The sequence below is a fragment of the Mytilus californianus genome, unplaced genomic scaffold, assembly GCF_021869535.1.
Source record: "Mytilus californianus isolate M0D057914Y unplaced genomic scaffold, xbMytCali1.0.p SCAF_3, whole genome shotgun sequence".
Taxonomy (NCBI): domain Eukaryota; kingdom Metazoa; phylum Mollusca; class Bivalvia; order Mytilida; family Mytilidae; genus Mytilus; species Mytilus californianus.
The window spans coordinates 48,030,738-48,056,509 of NW_026262679.1; the positions used below are offsets into that span (position 1 = coordinate 48,030,738).

The following is a 25,772-nucleotide window of genomic DNA, read 5'->3' on the forward strand; positions in this document are numbered from 1 at the left end:
TAAGTTTAATGATTTGACTTTTTCAATCACATTATAATATTTGACCGGGTTCTGTATTTTGAGTAAAGATTTAATTCATTGTTAACAAATTGCAGCCAGTTTAGTTTTTCTTTCAACAAATGGGACTTCCGGCCACGATTTTGATTTTTTCAAAAAAATTTATTTTAAACCTGCTACATGTCTAATACAAGTTTATTTGGTTATAAATTGCCTTTAGAAACCAAACAAAAAATGTTGACCCGGTTCATTGAATTTTGAGAATTTTAGTTGAAAGTTGAAAGTTTGACTTTTCCATTTCTAGACAAGGAAGACTTTAGTTTTAGACCTTCACCGGTTTGTTAGCGGTGGTATTGTTGTTCTAAGGTTAAGTTTCACAGTTTAACGAGATCGTTAAAAAGATAAATGCTGAAAGCGGAGAAAAAGGAAGTAATTGTATACAGATTAAGATTCGAATTCGGTAAAAAAAAACTAAAATTAATAGATAAAAATACCTACTATAACGAGGTTTAGGAATTGAGTCGATTTAAGGTAAGGATTATGACTAACTACTCTCCCTCGTTTGTCTTTTCTTCCTCTCTCTCCATTTCACCTACTTACTCTCATACATAAACACAAAAACTACATTACCGAAAAATGTTTAAAGGAACTGTAAAGGGGTAAGGATAACTATTCTAATGCAGTTATTTTGTATCAATGGTTCTGATTGGATGACAATACTTCTATTAATATTTTATTTATCAGTTGCTGATGGCCAAACAATAACGTTGATGTAATGAAACATTTTATACTGGAATTAGTCATCGATCATATACAATATAAAGCTCAATTTCAAAAGTGTGACATTTTCCTCCAACAGCCATTAAAATATACTGCATAAATAATAAATCGCCTGGTTTATCATGTTTATTGCTGTAGATAATGTCAACTATATACGTATACTCTTATTTGAATATACACAATTTCGTACTTATCGTTTATAATTGGTATGTAAATGTGTTAACAATATTTCAGAAAATAAACGTAGTTTCCGTTACACACAGTAAACAGGAAGAGATTTTAGTACATATTTTACTATAGTGTCAAGTAAGTATTTAAATTTACTCTTAGTTCATATATGCATTCAATATTTGATTTACAGCACTAGTCATTTAGAAATAATTCAGGGAAAAAACATGTTGCATATTCATACAATGTAAAACCAGTCACCCATATAATGTAACAAAATGTTATTGGCAGGATATGCATTATATATACGGCTTGAAATTGAAACTTTGTTAGCAGAAATTTATATATTTGGTCTTTGTTTAATAATTCCCACACCAGAGAACGTGTTAAGTGTAAAAAAAGACTAGCAAACAAGCTGGATGTCCCGATCTTTAAGTTGTTTCCATTTGAATTTTTTTCTAAACAAAAACATTACTTCTCACGTTTCCCTTCGTCTTTTAGTTTTCAAAATAACACAAACAATTAATTGTGCACAACTTAAACATGACCCTAATCGATAAAAGGTGCCTGTAAAGTTGTATGGCCACTTTTTTGTTTTGTGTAACTTACAAAGTCAAAATAAGAAAGTTGATTTAACCATTTGATATATGAATTTCGATATAAATTAAATTCTGACAATGTCCCCAGTGTGAAATAAATTCATGATGAATTGGCCCTAGCTACCTCTTTCGTACTAAAAATTATTATGTTATAGTCAGTTTTTCAAGTTGCAATGTTCAGTAAATAAGTAAATGAAAAGAAAATATATATTTTCCATACCAATAATTATATGTGAAAAAAGGGGGGTTGGTTACTGCACTGAAAACTTAACTTCGATTGATTATAAAGTGCTGTTGAATGGAAATAGAAATCTATTCCCGCATTTAAAGTTCGTGCAACTTAAGTTGCAACTTCAAACCAAAAATTCAACATAAGTTACAGGTCCAATTCGGACCAATGGTAAATGTTATTAAATTAAATGAACACACACTTTAGTCGACACTTGAATACGGTAACATAGGCTGGTGTTCTAGTGTTCGATATAACAGGGATAAATACATTTATAATCTGTGGGCGTCCGAAGCGGTTTTATGGATATAACTTCATCAAGAACGCTCAAATCTAAACATTTAAAAGCCATGAATTTGTAAGCATGTAGAAATATTAAGGGGTTTATACCCCCCCCCCCCCCCCCCACCAAAAAAAAAGGACCGAAAAAGAATTGTCAATTTCTTTTAAGGTCAAATTTGCTTGAGAGAGTTGGAACCTTAGTTTCTTGATTTTCCAAAGAGGAATTTCTAGAAAAAAAGTATGTCATAAATCAAGTCAGTATACTGAAAGACTACTGAGCTTAGAATGTCATCGGCGACTAACAGTTCACCAGCAGTAGTATCGAACCAGTGCTAGTAATTGAATATCACACCGCCGCATTGTTGGCTGCTATGTCGGCCGGTACGAACACAATCCGCTTTGCGAGTACCCGAAGTTTGTTTCTAAATTTAAAAATGGGTTTTAAGGCAACACTCTTGTTAATTTCTGAACTATTTTTGAATTGTGATAGTCGAATATTCATACATTTATTCCATCAGAATAAAAACACTTACTAAGTAATTCAATGCATCGGCAATACCCATAAAATCTGGGAATAATATAAAGGTCTCCAAAACTTTAAGGATGTCCTGTTTCGTGCGACATACATCATTGGTTTTTGATTCAATGCATCGGCAATACCCACAAAATCTGGGAGTAATATAAAGGTCTAAAACTTTAAGGATATCCTGTTTATTGCGACATACATCATTGGCTAGTGGTACATGTAAAATCCGGTTATAATCTAATTCGAAAACAGTGTTGGAAGCCTTTTGCGACAAATTATGTTTACGGTAGACTATGAGACATTCTTCAAAGATCAAATTTAAATTAGTGAAATGATTTAATCTCCAAAAGATGTCAATAGCTCAACCTTAAAGTCAGATAAGCTAAGAAATAAACTAAAAATTAAAGACAATGTGAATTATTTGCGATGCTTTATGACGGAAACGATGGTACGCCAGCATATTACTATTATGTGTGACAGTAATCACTAAACTACTTTTCAACGTCTATCTTTTTTGTTACGATATATTTACTGCTGTGTCGTGAACGACGAATTATCTGATTCAATTAATCATAATCATGTATTATATAATACATACATGAGATGACGATTATTTCAATTTTTAAAAACTTCTGCATTATATATGTGTTTTCAAGAGAGGAAATGTCAAAAAACGATCCAGAAAGAGAATCAGCTACTTTAGCTGTAGATACCAAACAGCAGGACCTGACAGAGAACATAAAAAGCGATAGCAAAGAACCATCAGATTCATATACAAATCAAACTTACAATACAAATACAGCACAGGAAAAAGAACTAACTCCAGAATATGAGAATATATCGCAAAGATTAATTAAAGATGAACAAGTTCCGTCAACTAGTAAATCAACAGAGCATAGCCATACCAACAGACCTCCAACCGTGTCATTGGCTGCTAAAAAAGATGACATACTTTCAGAAGAATTAAAACATCAACCAAAAGAAGATGACAGTCTTCAAGAAAAAGAAACAAATAAAGAAAAACCTAAATCAAGGATTTCTAGGGGTTTGGATTCGTCAAGAAAAGTAATTGCATGGATCACAGTAGGAAAAATTGGCCCGGGTATGTATTTTCTTTTGTATCTGTCAGTTAATAATCTTCTGACGTAAAGCAGTTCACATGCAGTTGTTTTTATATGAAAGAAATGTTTAAGATGGTTTGAATCTAGTACGAAAAATTTCAACCAAAACGTACGGAGATATATTGAACAACGTAATCACCGTGTCTCATCGGTACAGCGGATATGTACATTCATTTTACTATGCACCGTTTTCTTAAAACAACAATTATGTTTAGATTGAAGTACACATTGATATTATGTAAACAAAACAAAGATTTTCTTACCGTGCCAGAAGAAAAATCGATCACGACCGCTTGGTTAGTACCTATATCCGCTGTACCGATGATACACGGTGGTAATACATTTAAGGGTTAAAATGACCGATTGTCATTCTAATTACGCTTCAAGAGGCTCTTGTTTATCAAAGGCGTATTATTCAAAATCTGATCTAGCTACACGTATCTACCATATATCCCATTTTCAATACTTTGAAAGTAACGTACAAATGCGAGAAATAGTTTTTAAAGTCAAAATAAGCCTACATATTGTTAGTAAAACAACGTAACTTAAAATTCAACCATAAATCATTATTACAATTTATTCTAATATAAATTGGTATAATAACAAATAATTGTTTTTGGAGGATTCTGATTGATTGATTGTTGGTGTTTAGCGCCACTTTCAGCACCATTTTAATTGATTGATCTGATGAGTTAAGCCTTTTTCAACTGATTTTTATAGTTTGTTCTTATGTTGTGCTGTTACACCACTGTCCCATGTTAAGGGAGGGTTAGGCGCTCACAAACATGTTTAACCCCGCCACATTCTTTATGTGCCTGTCCCAAGTCAGGAGCCTGTAGTTCAGTGGTTGTCGTTGGTTCATGTATGTCATATTTGTTTTTCGTAAATTGTTTTGTTATAAATTAGGCCGTTAGTTTTCTCAATTGAATTCTTTCATATTTTTCATGTCGGGGTATTTTATAGCCGACTATACGGTATGGGTTTTTCTCATTGTTGAAGTCCGTACGGTTGCCTATAATTGCTTACATCCACTCCATTTGAACTTTGGTGGATAGTTGTCTCATTGGCAATCATACCACATCTCCTTATTTTTATATTAAAATAATACTTCATCAAAGATGTGTTGGCAGTAACTAAAATCAAGCTCAAAGTACTTTATAAGCTGATTTAATGTCATCCTATACTCGAATATGCTAACTGAACTTTGTCCAAGTTTCATACAGCAACGGCCATGAGCAGTATAGGAAGACATTGACAAGATCTTGTGCAATGCTACGAGCATATTTCCACAGAAAAACGATACTGCAAAAGGGACATTTCACACGTATTTTAACTGTTAATAAGGGCATTGATAATAAATCCCAAAATAAAAATAAGTAATTCTCGCATCTTGATTTATTAGTAAAGACTGACTTGTTGTTTCTTATTACCGCCACCTCATCACTTAAACGATGTCCATATTTCAAGGCATTTTTTTTAAAAATTAGAGTCATCGTATTGTAATTTTCATAACCTTTATAAATAAATCTTTGACGCAAAAAAATAGATATTTGATTGACATTTTTTTCCTCGTTTGTTTTATAAATGATACTAATATACAATATAAAAAGCAAAAGTAGTACAATTTAATCAATTCTTGTTTATTTCAGGATTTCTGGTAGCGCCAGCATTGTTTTCATTAACTATTCACACAATGATGTTTGTACTAGGTAGGTTTTAATATTATTAAATTTCTTATTTCAGTTACATCATTAACAAAAAATACTGAATATACTTAAAATTCTCCGAGGTATAAATTTATCCTTTGTTAGATAATACATTCGGAAGCTCTTTAATCAATTGACAGTCAACCTTGTAGAAAATCTTTTTGTATGATTTATGCAAATTGTATTTTAGGGATTAAGTATTCTGGGAATTGTCAAACAAAGCCTTTGGTACCGGTAGCTTTGGTTTTGATTGGTGGAGACGGCATGTTGAAGTCTTTATCATACCTCCTACAGATTGTCATTGTTATCCAAACCAAAATGAGACGACATAAAGCCTTCTTGTTTTTATCCGAATCTAGCATTATAGACAGTGGTCTTAATTATCTTTACATTTGTGCTGTATTTTTGGGTAAGTTTATAACACTTAATATTTAAGTAAAGTAAAAACGCCTTAACAAATTATTTAATTATTGTTAACACTAGGAACTCATAGTTAATTATACACAAAACGCAAAATAATGAAAGTAGAACAAACAAACTGCAAGAAGAAAGTATTTTTAAAAAACACCAAGAACCATTAGATAATGTTACTGAATACAAATTTTTAGGTAATGTTATCAAATGCAATGGTTCACTCTATCCGATTACATTAAACTTAATATCACAAAAAGCTAGGAAGGTGCTTTTCTCCTTAAAATCGTACATCACAACTCTATCGATCTCGATGAGATGCCAGTAAATGTATCATGTACTTGGTAAAACCAGTACTAACTTATAAATCTGAAGTTTGCTAAATGGACACCTACATAACCTACTGTAGACCAAATACAAGACGGCTAAACAAAAATCAGATAGTAGATAAACTTACATTTATTGATAAAACCACATGCGAAAAAGTCCACTTAACATTCTGTTAATATGTTTTAGGAGTAAACAAATCACCCTCCAAGATAGGTGCACGCAAAGAGCTACATAGACTTCCTTTGGAAGAATGCATATTTTCTCAAACTTTACTTTACTATTGACTTTAGATACACAAACGTAAACCCTTTATGAAACGAAGCCTATAAAATAAATTTAAAAATGCATGCAGAAGGAATATACCTATATCATAATAATTTTGATTTTAGAAAATTGATAACTAAATTTAGAATGAGTGAACACCCTCTTTTAATAGAAAAATGAAGACATGATATGGTCCCTTTAGGTCAGAGACTGAGATTCATCTGGTCTGTTAACATTAATAAATGCCATAGGAAAACATGTATTTTTAAGACGATGCATGCGTATAACAAACGATTGAAAATAATGGTGATATCAATGAAAGTGAAACAAATTATTCTTAATGTACTAATCATATTTTTTTTCAAGGAAGATGTTTCAAACAATCACTTCTTTTACAGGTGCTGGCGCAGTATTTTCCGGAGAAATGGCCATATGTGAAATTACGATCTTTGAAATTTTATTTTACTACATAATCATAGCACTAAGCATCCTGGGATTATTGATAGTATTAGTTGTATACAAAGCCATAAAGCCAAACGAGATTACAGATTTTATAGATGTTTGGGGAAATATTGTATGAACTTGAGTTACCTCGCGTACATCGTCTAACGCATAGCAATTAATAACACCGCTACTCGGAAGTCATTGTTACCTTCCATATGTATCTGATATCCTGCCGGTTACCTTAATCACTGTGTAGCATCACCACCGGATATAGGTACCCCTGGAGCAAAGAAACAATGATAGCAAAAAGTACCTATTCTAATCCCCGTACAGTAAACAGCTATTCGCCGTACAATGTATCCCTTTATTTACACGAACTTCTCTGTGTAAACAATAGTTTATTTCGAAATACAGTGTTGTTAAAGCTTAAATATGATATACCATTGTTCTACGAAAACGTCAAATGAAAAGTTGAAGAATAAATGTGTTTTTATCAAGTTTGAACTCGTCACATGATTCGTTGAACAGGTACCACCCTATCCGATTCTTTCGATTTTAAGAGAGAGAAAGCCAATTAAGGATCATTATCAGCCCTAATAGTAGCTACACTTGGACTATATCAAAATTGACAGAAAAATGTAGAATATAATGAAAATAAGAAGAATTTCACCTTACCTGACTTCACATTTTTTTTTCCACCGCTTCGGGGGTACATATATCCGGTGATGATGCTACACAGTGTAATTGGCACCTTTCTGAACTTTTGGTCTCGAGTGCTCCTGATGCAGGTTTTTTTTTCTTTTTGAAAAACAAGTGTTGTACTCATGAAAATGATATCATACGTTAAAATAAATTCACTTTCATACGATTAAAAACATATAAATCCGTTAGAATCGTAAAACAATTTGTGCCAATCGAAATAAGTTGAAAAATTCTTTCCTCCGAATACCTGGGTGGGGACTAATTAACAAAGGAACTCAAAAGAAAAGTTTAACCCCGCCACATGTTCCTGTACATGTGCCAAGTTAAGAACCATGTCAGTGATTGTCATTAATTGTGATTGGTGCGTTTGGTGTTGATAGAAAGTGTAAGTTCAATTTGTAAAAGATGTATGCTTACACAATGTTGGCTGCTGGATCGTAGATATTGTCACGTTAACCGATTGTGTCTGTTTGCTCACACAATTTTGTCAATATAACGGAACTCTATACAACTGTCTCACAAGTGGGAGGTTGTGCTAGCTATAAAACCAATTTTAACTCACCATTTTCTTCGAAAAATGCCCTTATCAAGTCAGGAACATAACATCTATAATTGTCTAGTCGTTATATAATTTTGTTTGATATAGTAAAGTTTTTAGTTTTAATCAGTTTTTATGGAATTCCACTTTTTGAATATACCTTTGAGTTGGGTATATATATCATTTATTGACACTGACGAAGGCTATTTGTTCAGTCGAAATATTTGTCGACACGATTTTATAACATCATCTTCGTATATTAGTACCGTTGCGCAAATTTTTTAGACTTTTATCATTTTTTCGTTATTTGCACAATACCGTCTATTCTAGACAATCCTGTACATATTAAATTTGCTGGTTGGTCCTTTTTATATACTTCTATATTTGATGTTCTATCAATACATCCTTTTTGGAGACGGTGCGTACATGTATTGTGTTGACATATTGTATAAATACCTATCAATTATAGAAGACAGCGTGTTGAACTCTAAATGTCTTTCGTGGTGATTTGCAGTCTCATTGACGTACAGGTATATCCACAATCTCGATTTTATTTATATGGAAATGTCAGAAATATTGACATGCTTTTCATATTTAATATTCAAATAAATTCATACCTAACTATTTGATTTAGTGTTTTATGTCGAAAAGTTCCTTGAGTATTTGACCTTATACCAGCTTGAATCGCTTATTTGGCAAAATAGGCTATATTAACGTTATGCATATTTCAACAATTTATGTCTCTTCAGTTATGCTCGAGGACAAAATCTATTTGAAAGAACAAACCTAATACAAACGTTAAAAAGCGGAGAAAACCAAGAAGGACAACTGTTTAGATTATACCATTATAAATTTTAGCTACAGCGTTGTTAATGGACCTTGGTTTTCTCATTTTTTTTAATTGTTTTACATTTTGTTATGTTTGGAGCCTTTTATAGCTTTCTATGCGGCATGGGTTTTGCTCATTGTTTAAAGTCGCACGACGACCTACAATTGATAACATCTATATCATGTGGTCTCTAGTAAATAGTTGTCTCATTCGGCAATCATACCACATCTCCTCATTTTAACCAAATATAATTCACAAATTATAAACTGGACACGTTACTGACCAATCATGTCAATTGTGATTAAAACTTGTTGTTTACGCTTACTATGCACGGCAGACACCAAGGGAAAGATAGTTTTAGCTAATATGGCCGTAAACGTCTAGATGAGGTTATATTATACTTTTATATGTTCAGAGTTTAAACATATTTCTAAAATTTATTGTACATGCATTCACATATGCACACACACACATCTAAAAATTGAAGTTTGTTTTGCAGTAACTTTGACATGGATTAAAAAAATATGTATTTTCTATTTCAAAATCTGAATCTACAAACCAATAATCCAAAAGGTAAAGACCTTTTCATGCGAATGTTCCAGCCAGTCGATTAAAGGCACTTTTAGACAGTAAATAAGTATACACAAGCAATGGTGTTTTATAATAATTTGATACTTTTACTTTTATCTGTTTAAGAGTTGAACGACAACTAACATTCTGACAAGCATTTTAAGGGCATTTATTTTACTACTTTCTTTCATACATTTTCTTTTAATTGAAGTCATTCAGACAAAATGGGTATTTAATAATTTTAATTATTTCCTGAAAGTGTAAGATGAATTAGTGTCATTGAATAAAAAAAACAATCTCTACAATTAAGACTTAAGTTTTTTTTTCTCACCAATGAAGTATATCTACCTATATTGTTTACAAACTGGATTGTAGTTAGGACATTGCTGGGAGTTATATGTGAGATCCCACACTTGCGACATTTTTAATTGCAATGATTAAGGCAAGTACCAATTACTAATAAAGAACTACGCCATGAGCGCATGATACGGCCGTCGTTTTTTCAACGAACAAAGTCCCATAACTCCTCAATGTCATATCAGAAATTTATTAAAAAAACTAAAGGGGGCTTATCTTAATAGAAATAAACCATTCACCAAAGTTTCGTGAAAATTGTTTTAAAGCATTTTTGAGTTATAGTCAGAAAACTGGAAAAATCCCCCATTTTTATGAATAAAATCCCATAACTCGGAAACGTAATATCTAAAATTTACAAAAATAGAAAGGGAGCTTACGTCAATAGATATAAAAATTCACCAAAGTTTCGTGAAAATTGGTTTAAGCGTTTTTGAGTTATTGTCCAACATGTTGACGAAGGACGGACGGACAGACGGACAACGGTATACCATATTATGTCCCGTAAATGGGTGTATAAAAGCGTGTACGGAACGACGAAAGATAGGAAAAAAATTATGATGTCATTATCATATTGTTTATTTCATAATTTTCGAATGAGATTTCTAAATTTTCAAATAGGTACAGCATTTACAAAAATTCTGAGTAAATGCTAATAAGCATATTCAAATAATACCTGCTTGGAATGTCCCCTTTTCATAATGTTTCTTGAAATCTCCAACAAAAAATTGGAAATTAGATTTCATTGATAAGAACACGGAAATTTTGCCAACAGAGTATAGCTAGAGAAAGCTTAATGCCATGATAGGGATAATCGGAACAACTATAGACAAAAATGTAAACAATTTCTTTCTGTATATCAGTCTATCATTTGTTAACCTTTGCACACAGTCTAGCAATACTGTAGGGTACTATGAAAGGAAGTTGTGGTTTAACACAAGACGTACTAGATAAACATCTATCAATGAAAACACCAAACATCATTGGACAGGTTATGTTACACGGAATTATCTTTCCACACACTGGAAAATGTCAGTTGTAAATAATTTAAACTTATTCCTAATGTTTTCAAGTTTGTGTGATAAATAAAGTGTCAGAAACTAAGAAAATATTTATTTCCACCCAGAATTTGACAAGTCGTGAAGATTCTCTTCTTTAAATCACTTACAAGATACTAGTATATGCAATGTAATGCCTAGTTCACACGTACATTTAATTCGAATTGAATTCGAATCGAATGCGAATCGAATTCGCTAATCGCGTTCACACACTCTTCCTTTTTAATTCGAATTGATTCGAATTGGCTAATTCGCATTAACCAATTCGCATTAGAAATCCGTTTTTGTTGATACGAATTAAAAGTTAACGTCGTTCGGACAGTAAAGCAAATTTGACGCGTATTGCAATTCGAATTAGAATTAAAGTTTGGACGTAAAACGATTCGAATGCGAATTAAACTAATTCGAATTAGTTAATGCGAATCGAATTCGAATTACGTGCGAACGCAGCATAAATGGATAACATGTAGTGAGTAAATACAGAAACTTATAGGTACGATAGACGCTATTGGCAAGTGACGTCATGTCTTAGAAGTAATACAAACTTGATCTTCTTTATATATCACTTTAAACGTTTCGACTAAACCTCAGACAATATCAGGATGTAAATACATACTTTTCTTTTCTTTTTTAAACTACCTGCACATTGGTTAATATTTGAAACTGTCAAGTCCTTTATCTGATTTTAAAGTGTTGGTCACTGAGCGAATTCTACTATAGAGGTGTTTAACGACCTTGACTACCCAAGCGGTCGGCCCTGGCTTACGACTTTTGGGGCATTTAAATAATTTATTTATGAGCGAATTGAATTGTAAATCATAGTTTGCGGTTGAAAGATTTTTCAGCTGCTTCCATTTTCAAATAAGGATAGGAACGTCTGCTTTATCTCTACACAATCTTATTTTAATAAGATTGATCTCTACATCTCCTACTTGAAATTGTCAAAGAAAAATGTCTTGCAAGAGTCTTTGACAAACACAATTATTCAAGGTTCCAACTGCTTGAAATAATACAGGGTCAAGAATGTGTCCTGTTGATAATGAAGCATCTTATATGAAACAAGGTTTAGAGTAACATACGTATTTTATTGCCAAAATCTACTCATAGATTCCACACGTCAATGTGATAAAATTACCGGTTTTGTCTTGCTTTGACGCTTTCAAATCACATTACATTCAACTTGCATGAGAGCAACAGAGGCTTATTCTGACTGATTTCATTGCCCTGTTTGTCTATCTATTCCAGGGTTTCAGATATTTCAGTTGATAATAATATGTTTATTTCATTTAAATTCATCATTAGATAAGATTTCACAGAAAAAAAATATACTTATAACTTCCTAAATATTTTTCTGATAACCCGAAAAAAATTAATACTACTAAAACCAAACATAAATTTCATTCTGCTCGTTATTTTGTACATTGCACTTTTTGTGTCATTAAATCTTCTTGACAGGTCATTGATTCGATCCTTTTTGGTTTATGAATCCAAAGTGGCAGTTTGTTGGAAGAAACAATCAAATAGCTCTAAAACAGATGTATACATACATAAAAACAGCTTGTTCATGCAAATGATTGTTTTCATGTTTAAAACAAAAAAAGTGTTCGTTGTGACTTTAAAAGGTTTTACATGTTTATTTATTCATTTTCTTTTAAAACGAAAAGTTAACGGGATATTGGCTGAAAAGAGGGCGGGATTATGGTTATGAAACGTGAAACAAATCTGTGATCATCTGTTATACAGATATTATATAACGGTATTACAAATCTGTGATCATCTGTTATACAGATATTATATAACGGTATTACAAATCTTGAAGGCGTCATTTAATCTTTTTTAACTTTACCACTTGGGACATTTGGTTCAAAAACGTCATTGTAAGTGACCAAGGAAATCATAATAAAAAACGTCAAGCCCTGCAATATCGTACCATCAGGGATAATATATTCTTCATAAGCAGGCGCTTCGTGAATGTTACTACAGAGGAATGGAAAGATCACAGTGGGAAAATTGAAATAATCTCCTTTGTCGTAAAGTTTAGTTCTCGGTCGACCCTCAGTTTTAATTTCTAGCTGTCAGTCCAGTAATAAAACAGACTTAATTCAATCTGTTGTATACTTATTTCTAGTTCAATGGGATAGATGCGATCATCAAAGTCACCAAACTAAGTTTATTCAGTGAGAGGACATTCAGTTTGAATCGTGGCTCAGTTGGAAACATTTATATATTAATTTGGACCGCACTATAAATTTTAACTAATGTTGAAAATACTATCGATTCTACTCTTAAACGCATTACGGCTTAGAGTAATTAGATATACGAAGATGTGGTATGAGTGCCAATGAGACAACTCTCCATCCAAGTCAAAATTTATAAAAGTAAACCATTATAGGTCACAGTACGGTCTTCAACACGGAGCCTTGGCTCACACCGAACAGTAAGCTATAAAGGGCCCCAAAAAATTATTAGTGTAAAACCATTCAAACGGGAAAACCAACGGTCTAATCTATATAAAAAACGAGAAACGAGAAACACTTATGAACCACATCAACAAACGACAACTACTGAACATCAGATTCCTGACTTAGGACAGGTGCAGACAAATGCAGCGGGTTTAAACGTTTTAATGGTACCAAACCTTCACCCTTTTTCTGAAACAATAGTGTAACATCACAACATAGAAAGACACACTATAAAATATCAACTGAAATAGCTTAACTCAATCAAAGGACATATTAACACCATTGAACATACACTGAACAAATAGATATGACCTATGACACAATGTAAATACAAAATAAATAAACTAAGGGAAGACTAATAAAAGTAACATGTTATATCGGTAAGAAATGTTAAACAATTAAAGAAAAACAATATGATCGAACAAAAATATCAGCCATTTGCAATAACTTTAAACACAGGTAAATGAAAATAATTTTGTTGTTAGGTATACGTGTACAGTACCAATAGAGAAAGGAAATATTTTTACAAAATAAATAATTTTGATGTTCATAGTACGAAGTGAAAATTTATAGTTATACCAAACACTTATCAAAACTGGTATATAGACCAGATATAACCCTGAATAACATTAAATAACCAAAAAGCAATACAATTAGTATCAACAGGTCAAATAAACAAGAAAGTACGATTTGAGAGTACTCGCAGTTACTGACAGCTAGTTAAAAGTCAAAACAATTAATAATAAAAAATCATGCATCAGAGACTAAAATCAACTAAAACACATCCCAGGGATTTAGTATTTTAACGTCATGGACAGTCAAAGAAGACATGACTAGTGCAATGTCAAAAATAAATGTATCGACAGACAGTAGGATGACTAGTGCAATGCCAAAAATGAATGTAAACTGTATTCAAAGAACTAATTACAACATTGGTAAGATAACCTTTACTAATAAGTTTGTTTAAAGGTTCGATGAGTTTACATGGATCACATAGTGATTTCCGCGCTTTAAGTACAATATTACCGTAAAATTTAGGATTTTAAATACCGTTTTTAATCAGTTTTCTACAAGTACAGCCAAATTTACTAATCAAATCTTTGTATCTATGAAAGAACTTAGCAAAAGTTTTACGTAATTTATGGTAACGAAATCCTTGATTTAATAATTTACCAGTGATGCATTGATTACGTTCGTTAAAATCTATGACGATTTGTATATAAACTTATACGTGATAATTTTAAAAGCAATTATACGTCAATTATGATAATAAATTTTAATAATCTCCCGAAAACACATTTTCACCGACACAACCCAGTTACACTTTTTATCATAAAAAGAAGATACCTTACAATTAAATACAATGAAGTTTATAACCAATAGGAAATGTAATTTTCAGTACGAAATACTTAGAGCGTGGTCCATTATTTGCATAAGTGACCTTTTTATCCATGTGCGTAATGCGAATTAAATCTGTAAGTTTTATGTGTGTTTCTTTAAACATGGGTAGGCAACATTTGTCTACCGAGAGTTATTCGCAAACCTTAATGTTAATTTTCATAGATTCATATTGCTGAAGCATTATAGAACTATCCAAAAAATAATTCACAAAATTTAAAAATTAATATAATCCATCTCCATTGATGCTCAAAGCCAAAACATATTTGTTAATCACGAACCTAATAGTTACATTGCAACTCTATTTAGTGTCTTCTCACACGTCAATAGTTGCATATAGGACTACAGTGATAGCAACAACAGGGGAACTGGTTAGAACTTTTCCATCATCCTTATCGTGTCCTTAATTCATTATCAAAACACATGTATTACAATTGATTCCCTAGAAACTAAAACATTGTCAGCTATGACAATCAATACATGTTTGTCTGGTTCGTTTAATCTTACATCAACTGTCATGATAGAAAACAAGTGAAGTGTCATTTTCTGATGCTGCCTCATGTACATCTCAATTTTGCAAGTACTAAGAGTAAGACATGTTTTTGTCTGCATTGGTTAATTACACGAATGAGTGACAAGGACTCGCCACTTATGTAAATCATAGACAATTACTCTATTACATATTTTCCGACTTGGTTTGGTATGCGTGAAGTAGCATACATTTTTATCATTATTTCTTTTAATTTCGCGCTGAACAAAGCAGATTTCACAGAATATAGGTTTGGTAGGATGAGTGTGAAGGTAGAAGATATTAGAGATACACCGAGATAAACATACATGACTTTGTAGGAGTGAAAACAAAAGGAATCACATGATCTTTAAAAAGGTGTAATACCATGGAAGAATCGCCAGTTGTTCATATATCATCTGTCATTGGACTTTAATCACACACAAGAGCAAAATACTGTTGATAAGTAGCAAAATATAATGATGTTTAAATTTATATCTCTTTTGTAAAAACTGATCATATCAAAGTTATTTTTTTTTTTTATCTCCGACAAAATAATTTCTAGTCATTGTATTGTGGATGATAAATTGCAGCATTTCTCAACGAAGGACAAATTAACCTTCTTTAACCTATAATTATCCATTGTAAAGTTTGCCCTTACGTTGGCATAGTATAAAAATAGACTTATTCTTCAATAATTGTTTGCTGTTTGATAAACTCAAAGACTCACTACAGCATTGACATTCTTATAAATTTAACCATTTCAATTAGTTTCTAGATGGCTTCCATGAATTATTCACAGCCATCGACAGCGTACAGTTTTAATTTAAAATCTACTGTTAAGTTTGTTTGACTGGAAACATACAAGTTTGGTTGTCCTCACATATTGCTGTCTGAATTATATTTGTTCAATCAAATCCCTTAAACCTTCAAAGTGACAGACGTGACTGAAGAAAAAGTCTCCGCTTGATATATTTCTTGTGATATACAGTTAAGGATAAAAGCCTGTGGATTACTGCTGGATAGACTTTCCAATCTGGTTGATTGATCAAGTGTCACGTCGAGAAACAATATTAATTTTAGCTTCTATGTCTGCTGAAAAAAAAAAACTTTTATTAAAAAACTGTTTGGCATTTCGGTTTAAGATATAAAAATTTTAATATGTCAAAAGTAAATTAACATTTGTCGTTATACCGTGTTTTGGTTTTTTTTCAAATGTCGTCAAAACAGTCTAAGCTGACCTTGAAATCATAGGGACAAAAAATTTGTACTTTGATTTGGATATCTTAATTTTCTTTAAATGCATGGGCCCGCCTCCGGGTGCGGAATTTTCTCGCTGTGTTGAAGACCCATTGGTGGTCTTTTGCTGTTTTCTGCTCTTTGGTCGGGTTGTTGTCTCTTTCACACATTCCCCGTTTCCATTCTCATTTTTATGGGATGAACTTCATTTATATTAAATACTACGAGGGTCTGGGGGAGATTTACCCAATAGCGAAAACATCGGCGAAAATATTCGAAAATAGCCTGAATATTAGGGCTAAAATGTAAAGAATAGAGAATAATAGGGTACACAAAATAAAATATAAAGAAAAGTGAAAAATTACCCCCAAAAATTCAAGAATACAGAAATGAAGACCCCGGTCAGTGCTTAAAAATGACAAGATACACTGCTGAGAAAGATAAACAGATCAGACGAAGACGTATATCAGAATTCTGTTTCTCTCGATGGGGTGGTTATAACATTTAATATTGTCTTGTTTATGACTGAATATATTATCAAAAATGGCACTTTTTTTCCGTAAGCCATCTATAAATTCAATTTAATTAGGGTTTTATCTTTGCATTAACAAAAAGCTATCCATGATCTTTCAACAGCAAACACATTATTCGCATTGAATTCAATCATATATGCTACTGTGGTATTTGCTACAAACAAACTTATCATATATACACTTCATGTACCACGCACGATTTCATAACCATTTCATCGGATGATTACAGAGCTGTCGTTTTCAAATAAAATCTTGTCAATCGGTGAAGTAGTTTGTACTATACACTTAAAACGTTGCTATTTCGGTAAATAAACTGTCAAATTGATACTTTTCGTTTGATAGATAATTAGTTCACATCACGTAACGACATAGAATGATATGTTATGTAGGACCAAATTTAAAGAGTTAAGCAGATATTATATTTTCCTAAGATCTATAGCCAATTAACGATGAAAAACTGTCCTATATATAATATTCGAACCTTTTCGCCATAGAGAATTTGTATTTAATTTCTTATTGAGGTTTTTGTAGAAGTATGTTTTTCAAGATGATGCACATTTTAGAAACATTTTATTTTACCCGATATGGCTACATCTATTCAATTTCACTGAGAAATCTACAATTGTATTGCTTATAGTTTGATATATTTTGGGAACATGGGGGAAACTTGATATGCTATTCACAGAGAAAACAAACTAAACGAATGAATAGGGATTATAAGAGCATTCACCGAACTAATACGGGACATCTATGGAAGGAAAGACAACTGTCTTTTCAACTTAATTTTAACTTGAAAGAGTCATGATGTTTATGTTCCTTATCATACAAGCAGGGGCACGGGACTAGGATTTTCATGTTTCAAGTCAGAGTAGACTTGACCTGCTCCGTCCATGAACACTGGTCCTATTATCTGAAGTCTAAGAAGCCATGGTCATATACTTTAAACACAGCTACACAATTTAATATACTTACACATTGACTGATGTAATGATTGATACAATGTATTAATAATTCAGGTACTGGAAAATAGATCTCTTATCCGGTAGTGATGTTTGTGGTAGGTAACTATAAAACATGTTTACCGTATAAATTGAACTACTTAGTACTATCGTAACCAATATACAACTTGGCAGTTTTAATTCGCGTTCCGCTTACCATTTTTTTTAAATAGGGTTTTAATGGATCTTTCATTCGTTCGTTTGATAAATAATTTACAACTATTGTAGATTCGGGACGATTTAGTTTGTACAAATGACCGTATTATTTCTACGAAACCAAACAACCTTTTATAGATTAATTGACATGATTGTAGCGAGAACTTGAATAATTATTTATTTGACCATAATAAAAAATTGCACTAGGTTTATCAGATTACAGTACAAATACTCAGTTTTAAAGAAACCAAATATTGTTCTATTGTAAATATTGATATTTTTAAGTACTAAATCATGTAAATGTCCCCTGAATTTATTGCTGACATGTTTATTTCATATAAATATCAGCCTAATTAAATAGTGGTCAAGGGGACAAAATACACCTGAAACAGTTCATTTAAAAATCAAATTCCAGACGAACAATCTCAAAGAATAAGTTTATTTATTAACATTTTGAATAAGAATAAGGTGGAATTATTGAATGGAGAATTTATTAGCTTGGTGACATGGTAATATACCCTGAACGATTACAATATTCACTGGCATGGATTGCGGTTCAATTTTGCTTGAAAATGACACTGTAAGGCGGTAAAATGTTGTTTCATACTGTCATACAAGTGAGAGGTTTAGCTAGCTATAAAACCAGGTTATATACACCATTTTCTACATAAGAAAATGCCTGTACCAAGTCAGGAATATGACAGTTGTTATCCGTTCGTTTGATGTGTTTGAGCTTTTGATTTTGCCATTTGATTAGGGACTTTCCTTTTTGAATTTTCCTCGGAGTTCAGTATTTTTGTAATTTTATTTTCAATAAAGTTTTGCTATAAAGTTTAAGATAAATCAGAATGAACTCTGGTCAACATCAATTAACTAATTCGTTAATAACTTTTTTATTAAGGAATTTCGTATTTCGAAGGTATATGCACAGATGGATAGCAATCACTCATAAGAACACCTGAAGGTTTCAAAAAATGATTCAATATTCTCCTGCTATTAATGTCTATGAAAATATACTTAAAATTATTTAAATGATCAACAAAAACTGCATTCGAAAGTTCCATTTAAAGTGCATTATTTAGTGACCAGTTTTTGGTTTATATTCGCTCCTCGTGATCATGAATATGTAATTTCCATATCGGTTGAATAAATGATACACCGATTTTAAATGGGTTAAAACAAAAAAAAGTACGTCAATTGATACGCGAAAAAGGGAAGTTCAACGTCTGGACGTAACTAAACATGTACTTTTTTAATTCTTAAAAAAGAAAGGGAGATAAGTATTGTTTGCTAAATGCTATTTGGCAAATTGTTCATGCACATTCAGGACAATTAAAAATCAACGTAGAAAAATGTGAACAGTGGTCACAAAATCTTATCTCCTCTCTTATTTTTGTATTTGAATGTGAAAAATAGTGTACTGCTATGGGAACTTCTAGTAGTCATTTACTTTAAGTTGCACAGTTCCATAAATACCGACGATTACTGAGAGTTTCGTTGATGTCCTTCAGTTGTTCAGGAGTAACTGTTGCAGATACAGTTTGCAACAAATAGACATAAATCTATATGTATATACTGGTAAATTATTATATAAGCTAGGGATTTTGTTATCACAAATTATATAAAAAAAAACTTTACTAAATTCTTCGATAGATACAAATATTTGGTTTCCAAGTTTGGCTGTACCTAGAGAAAACTGATTTCAAACTGAATAGCAAATCCTAATTTTTACGGTGATGCTGTTTACCGAGCCCGGAAATTTAGATACGATCAGGATAAACTTATCAAGTCCTTAAATAAACTTATTTTAAACGGTTACCAATTCAACACTGTAATTAGATCTTTGAACATTGTTTTTATTGGTATAAATATTGATTTTGTTATCAGTAAATTAAAACCATACCAACTATTATTGTTATACACATATATCTTTCACGGTACTACAATCTGTCGATACCTATATTTTGGCATTACACAAGTTCATGATTTTTCTATGACTGTTAATGACGTATTTCCACTAAATCCATTGGATGTTGGATGTGTACTGATTAATATTTTATAGACCTAGATACACGAGTTTTTAGTAGTTGTTATTGGCTTTGACCTAGCTGTCAATAACTGCGATTACTCTCAGATCTGTACTTTGTGTCTTTTTTGTTGCTAGGGATATATAGATACCCTGCCACGTCCCGTCTGTGTTTCTATTAGATGTTTTTCTACTTTGTATCTATCTGATGAGTTAAGTCCTTCTTGTTTTTATGTTGTGCTATAACACCACTGTTCCAGGTTGGGGAGGGGTAAGCGTTCACAAACAATTGTTAACTTTTTATATATTGTGACTTGGATGGAGAGTTGTTTCATTGGCACTCATACCACATCTTCTTATTCATATTAACTCCGCAATTCTTTATTTGCCTGTCCCAAGTCAGGAGCCTGTAGTTCAGTGGTTGTCGTTGGTTCATGTCTGTCATATTTGGGTTTTTTTTGTAAATTTTTTGTTATAAAATAGGCCGTTAGTTTTCTCAATTGAATTGTTTCATATTTTTAATGTCGGGGGCTTTTATAGTCAACTATACGGTATGGCTTTTTCCCATTTTTGAAAGGTCGTACGATTGCCTGTAATTACTTACATCCACTTCATTTTTACTTTGGTGGATAGTTATCTCATTGGCAATCATACCACATCTCCTAATTTTTATATAACCTCTTTTGTAATCTCTTTTGACTGATTTTACATTTGTCATTTTGGTGCCTTTTATAGCTTACTATTCGATATGGGGTTTGCTCATTGTTGAAGGCCGTACGGTGACATATAGTTGTTAACTTCTATGTCATTTGGGTGGAGAGTTGTCTCATTGATAATCATACCACATCTACTTATTAATGAAATTATTCACTCGCTTCATTAAGCAGGTGTATAGCAATACTTTCATCAGGTATTTTCAGGATAATAGGTTCATCTGAATGAGGGAATATTAAACTGCTACTGAAAAAAGCACGGTATGTTAGGAAGAAACATAAATTTCGAATTGGAATATGTAGCCCCTTAAAGGTTCTTAAACAAGCCAAGAACATGTCACGGTCCAATCACAGGGCATTTTATTTATAGCCACCGTTACTATAAGAAGTAGCTGCGTATTATACTGGCCACCAGTCATTTTAAGCAACTACATACGTGGTGTGTAAAGACAATATAATGCTATTAACTTTATACAACAATATCTTAGCTTGCATTAGAACACAAATATATCTACATTAAAAACAGTAAATAAGTTTTAAAAGATATGGTATTGCTCTATTCCAGCACAGTGCTGTTTAAGATTTCAGGTTATTACATTCCTCTGCATTATAAGATTGAGAGACCAAAATTGATTCAAATTTCGAGAATATATAGTAAACCGAACTTTTTGTAACTCTTTTTGTGTGGAAACACAGACAAACATTGGTAATTGACCAATAATTATACAAAAGCAAAACAGATACCACTCTCCTAAGCTCTTAAAATAAGACGTCTAAGTGGTGATCATAGGCTTAAACACCAGTCACTCGTTGGGTATAAGAACAGATTATTTATGTTAAACTATATCTTAGATAAAATCTACACTATTAAACATTCTGATCAGAATTAAAGTGAACAATTCCCTTTGTTGAAACAAAAAGGCAAAAGCAAAAGATAAATTATAAACAAAAATAAACAGGTCAGTTGTACTAAACGATTACAGTGACATGAAATTAACTTGCATGCCTTTGTTAAATTGTCGAGTGGTTGTTTAACTGCGTGATCGGATCGCTTTTGCAATGTGAATACGACCTAAGTCTTCCAAAGATGTCCGTACTGTGATTTGTTCTAAACAATTTACACTTAATGATGCAAACTTTAATGTACTAGAAGACAAGAATTGCATGACAAGAAATGATTTACAGAATCAACGTTGTTTTTACAAATATAATAGGTGTTCAATCGGCTAAGAGTTTACTTGTAATGTATCTAAAGAGTAATAAATAATTATCTTGTTAATGTGATAACTTGCAGTTTACACGTTAATCCCAAACCTATAAATCTCCTAGAGCGATTTTAACAAATGATTGGAAATATGCCTTTCAAACCCTTTTATTTTTATGTTTCTCCTGGACATATTCTATGTTCCCAAGATCCCCATCTTTCAAGATTTAAACGAAATAGTATTGAACGACGTCAACTTCTTTTCAGGTTTATAACTTTATCTGTCAACACTTTTTCGTATATAGCAATCCTGTGCATATTGTTGCTGAAAATGTTTTGTCATAATAGTAGATATTGAATATTTGTCCTGAGCGAGAAAAAAAAACAATTCAGCAATTGACACGGTCAATATGCTCAATTGTACGCGGTTATCTAACGTATAAAGATACTTCTCTTTTACAACATGTATGTACCATTCCCCTTTTCTATTCTTGAGAGCTCCATGTTATCTGAATGATGCATTTTCATTTATAGGAATTACAGAGGACTCATTTGGCTTATGATTCTATTCAAACAGTTATTCCATAATACTGTTGTTTACTGTTAAAGTGTTGCTATAAAACCATAAATGTTTCCAAAGACTGCTGATTTGACAGAGATCCAGATATTTATCTATTATACTTGTCATGATGTTTTGCTTCAGATGCTTAATCCGTGTTATCTCATTTATCTTTTTCTTTCACCACTTAAGCCCTTCTGTCACATTGTTAATGAAATCAATTATTTGTCGAATATAAATATTTCAGATGATGATAGCAATCTTTCAGAAGATGTACATGTATGTATCCTTTTTTTTTGTAAAATAGTGAAACATATACTGGTTTTATTAATGAGGTGATGAAAGTCGGCGATTAATAAATATAAATGTACGATTAAGTTAGATAAATCTATACATAACAATTTTCATGGTTATATCATTTTTTCTTTTTTGCGCAATTGAATGTCTTAACAACACAACAAGGACAAATCTAATTATTTGTTTGCTGCGTTTGATGACATTTGCTTATTTAACCTTCATCGTTGTAAAGAGATCGAAACGTTCGGAAACATCATTAGTTAAAGATACTGGATGAGTAACGTAACCTTAATAAGTGAAAAAAAGAAAAACAAAAAACAAAACGAAATATGTCAACATGACTATACTAATTGTGACCTTTTTTCATTTCATGAAGCAACTTATCCAGAAAAATGTGCAAACGGGATAATATATATTTTTAAAAGCGCATAAATGAAAATCTATAATACATAGCGTGCGTACGGCTCGTTTTACCGTCACCAGAAACGCTCAAACCTGAAGATTTGGAATCCAAGGATGTATAATTTCGTAGAATCGTTAGGAGCTATATCACCAAAAGGGTAATTTCTATGTTAATCAACGGGGAATTGTAGACAACTGTGTTATAAATCATGTCGGTACTGAAGCACTGACTGACGATACCCTCGGGGACTAAAAGTCCACCAGCAGTGGTATCGACCCATTGCTTGTAGAAAAAAAAACACCATTAATCTCATATGTCCGATGTGCACTCCTAGATTTACCTTTATCAGGAATGCTCCAAAACCAAAACATTGAAAAGCCAAGGATGTACACATTTATAGAATCGTTAAGAGCTATATCTTCAAAAGGGACTTAAACAAAAATAGCCAAATTCATCAAAGATCAACATTACATGGGAGTAAGACCAGTAGTTTCTTAATTTATCAACGGGGAGTTTTAGACAAACATGTTATAAATCACTGAAGCACTGACTACTGAGTTGACGATACCCTCACCTGCAGTGGTATCGTCCCATTGCTAGTACATGTAAATGAAAATAAAACTGTATAAATTTCGTGTGGCCGACATGCTATTCTGGACTCAATTTCATCAGAAATGCTCAAACCCAAACATTTGAAAGTGAAAGATGTAACTTTTCTAAAATTCGACAATATACTTTTTATTTTCCAGTGCAGGGACAAACTGAGGCGAAGGAGGAAACTGAGGTCTATGTTGGTCAGAAAATGACTGTCTGACTATAGAAGAGAACGCTATGGCCTATAAAGCACTCTACTAAAGAAGCTGAAGACAGAAGAGGTGAAAGCCTTCTACAAATACACAAGACTTCCCAGAGGAGTCTACAATGAGGTCCTGCGAAGGATATAAGGCAGAATAGAGAAGAACACATGGTACAGACCGTCTCTCTCTCTCCTCGTCTCAAGCTGTCTATCACTCTTCCACACCTGGCCTGCGGTGACAATTATTCAAACCTGTCTTTTTAACTTCAGAGTTGCTCAGAACACCATCTCCCTTATCATCAATGATGTCTGCAATGCCATCAAAGCCGAGTTTGCTGTTGAGGTGATCCAGTGTCCTACTACAACTGATGAGTGGACCGCCAATACAGAGCAGTTTGAGAAGAAATGGAAATTTCCACAATGCTGTGGTGCTCTTGATGTCAAGCATGTTTCGGTCACCTGTCCTTCGAATACTGGCTCTGTGTACAGAAACTACAAGGGCTTCTTCTCTATTGTTCTCATGGCCCTGGTCGACGCAGACTACAAGTTTCACTGGATTGATGTGGGCTCTGATGGTTCAAGAAACGATGCCAGTATCTAAAATGGATAAGAACTGAAGGAAGGCCAGGAAAGTCCGAACAACATATTCAATCTCCCCGAAGAGAAGTCTCTACTTGGTGAAGACGTTTCTCTCCCATACTACATAGTAGGGGATGATACTTTTGGGATCAACAAGCGCCTGATGAACCCGTTTTCCATCGGAAAAATGGAGTACCATGAGATAATATTTATAACTATAGACTCTCCAGAACCAGGCGTGTAGTGGAAAATGCTTTGGTATTCTGGCAGAAAAGTTCCGAGTTTTGGTGAGGACCATGAACCAGAGGCCAGAGACATGCAGAAAAATCATCACAACTTGTGTGATCCTTCACAATCTTATCAGACTGAGATATCCAGCCCACGACACAAACCTGATGGACTTGGAGGACCAGAATTAGAATGTCATCCCAGAGACATAGAGAAATGACAAAGTACTTCTGGATGTTAACATGAGAGGGCAAGAAACACTGGAACCCAGGATGGGAGGCAAATTAGAATATACCTGGGTCACTACTTTACCTCAAAGGCTTGTTCGGTGCCATAGCTAGACAGGAAGATACATCAGTTATTCCCACAATGCAGTGACAGTAATATCAATACATAGACACTAACATTGTGATGATGAACAAATTATATTCATATATTGCATAACTTACAGCAAAATGTTAATGGAGTTATTACATACATTTTGTTTCTGAAATTTTGATTGAAAATTACTTTAATATAGAAATTAAAATGACTTGTGAAGTAAGGATAAAGCACAAAAAAATTAGGTAATTAAATTAAAATGGTGTCAATTTCGGGAGAGCGTGACGCCTGCATATTTTTATTTATTATTTTAAGAGCTTGTGAAAATGGAGTAAAGAAACACCACTTGGAGACACTAAGAACTAGAAAAACGTAGATATCCAGAACCCCTGGAAAGTTTAAAGCATGGATCTTCATGCTTCTTTTATGCCAAAGGTCATGTGG

General features: G+C 32.7%; 1 protein-coding gene across 2 annotated transcripts; it reads left to right on the forward strand.

Annotated features, from left to right (window-relative positions):
- The first annotated feature begins 299 nt into the window (after positions 1–299).
- Positions 300–8,721, forward strand: LOC127734749 (uncharacterized). 2 transcript variants are annotated; one of them, XM_052244751.1, is made up of 6 exons: positions 300–528; positions 1,012–1,083; positions 3,238–3,683; positions 5,352–5,411; positions 5,599–5,817; positions 6,812–8,721. In XM_052244751.1, the coding sequence occupies exons 3-6, from the start codon at positions 3,245–3,247 to the stop codon at positions 6,991–6,993; spliced, it is 900 nt and encodes a 299-aa protein (XP_052100711.1). In that variant the 5' UTR covers positions 300–528; positions 1,012–1,083; positions 3,238–3,244; the 3' UTR covers positions 6,994–8,721. The 2 variants fall into 2 exon arrangements, with proteins under 2 accessions (XP_052100711.1, XP_052100712.1); XM_052244752.1 differs by lacking the exon at positions 300–528 and adding an exon at positions 591–656.
- Positions 8,722–25,772: the final 17,051 nt, after the last annotated feature.

Coding starts and splice junctions, on each gene's coding strand:
- LOC127734749 (XM_052244751.1), top strand. CDS start 3,245: ATGTCAAAAAACGATCCAGAAAGAGAATCAGCTACTTTAGCTGTAGAT. Junction 3,684..5,351: donor AGTAGGAAAAATTGGCCCGG/GTATGTATTTTC, acceptor TGTTTATTTCAG/GATTTCTGGTAGCGCCAGCA. Junction 5,818..6,811: donor CATTTGTGCTGTATTTTTGG/GTAAGTTTATAA, acceptor CTTCTTTTACAG/GTGCTGGCGCAGTATTTTCC.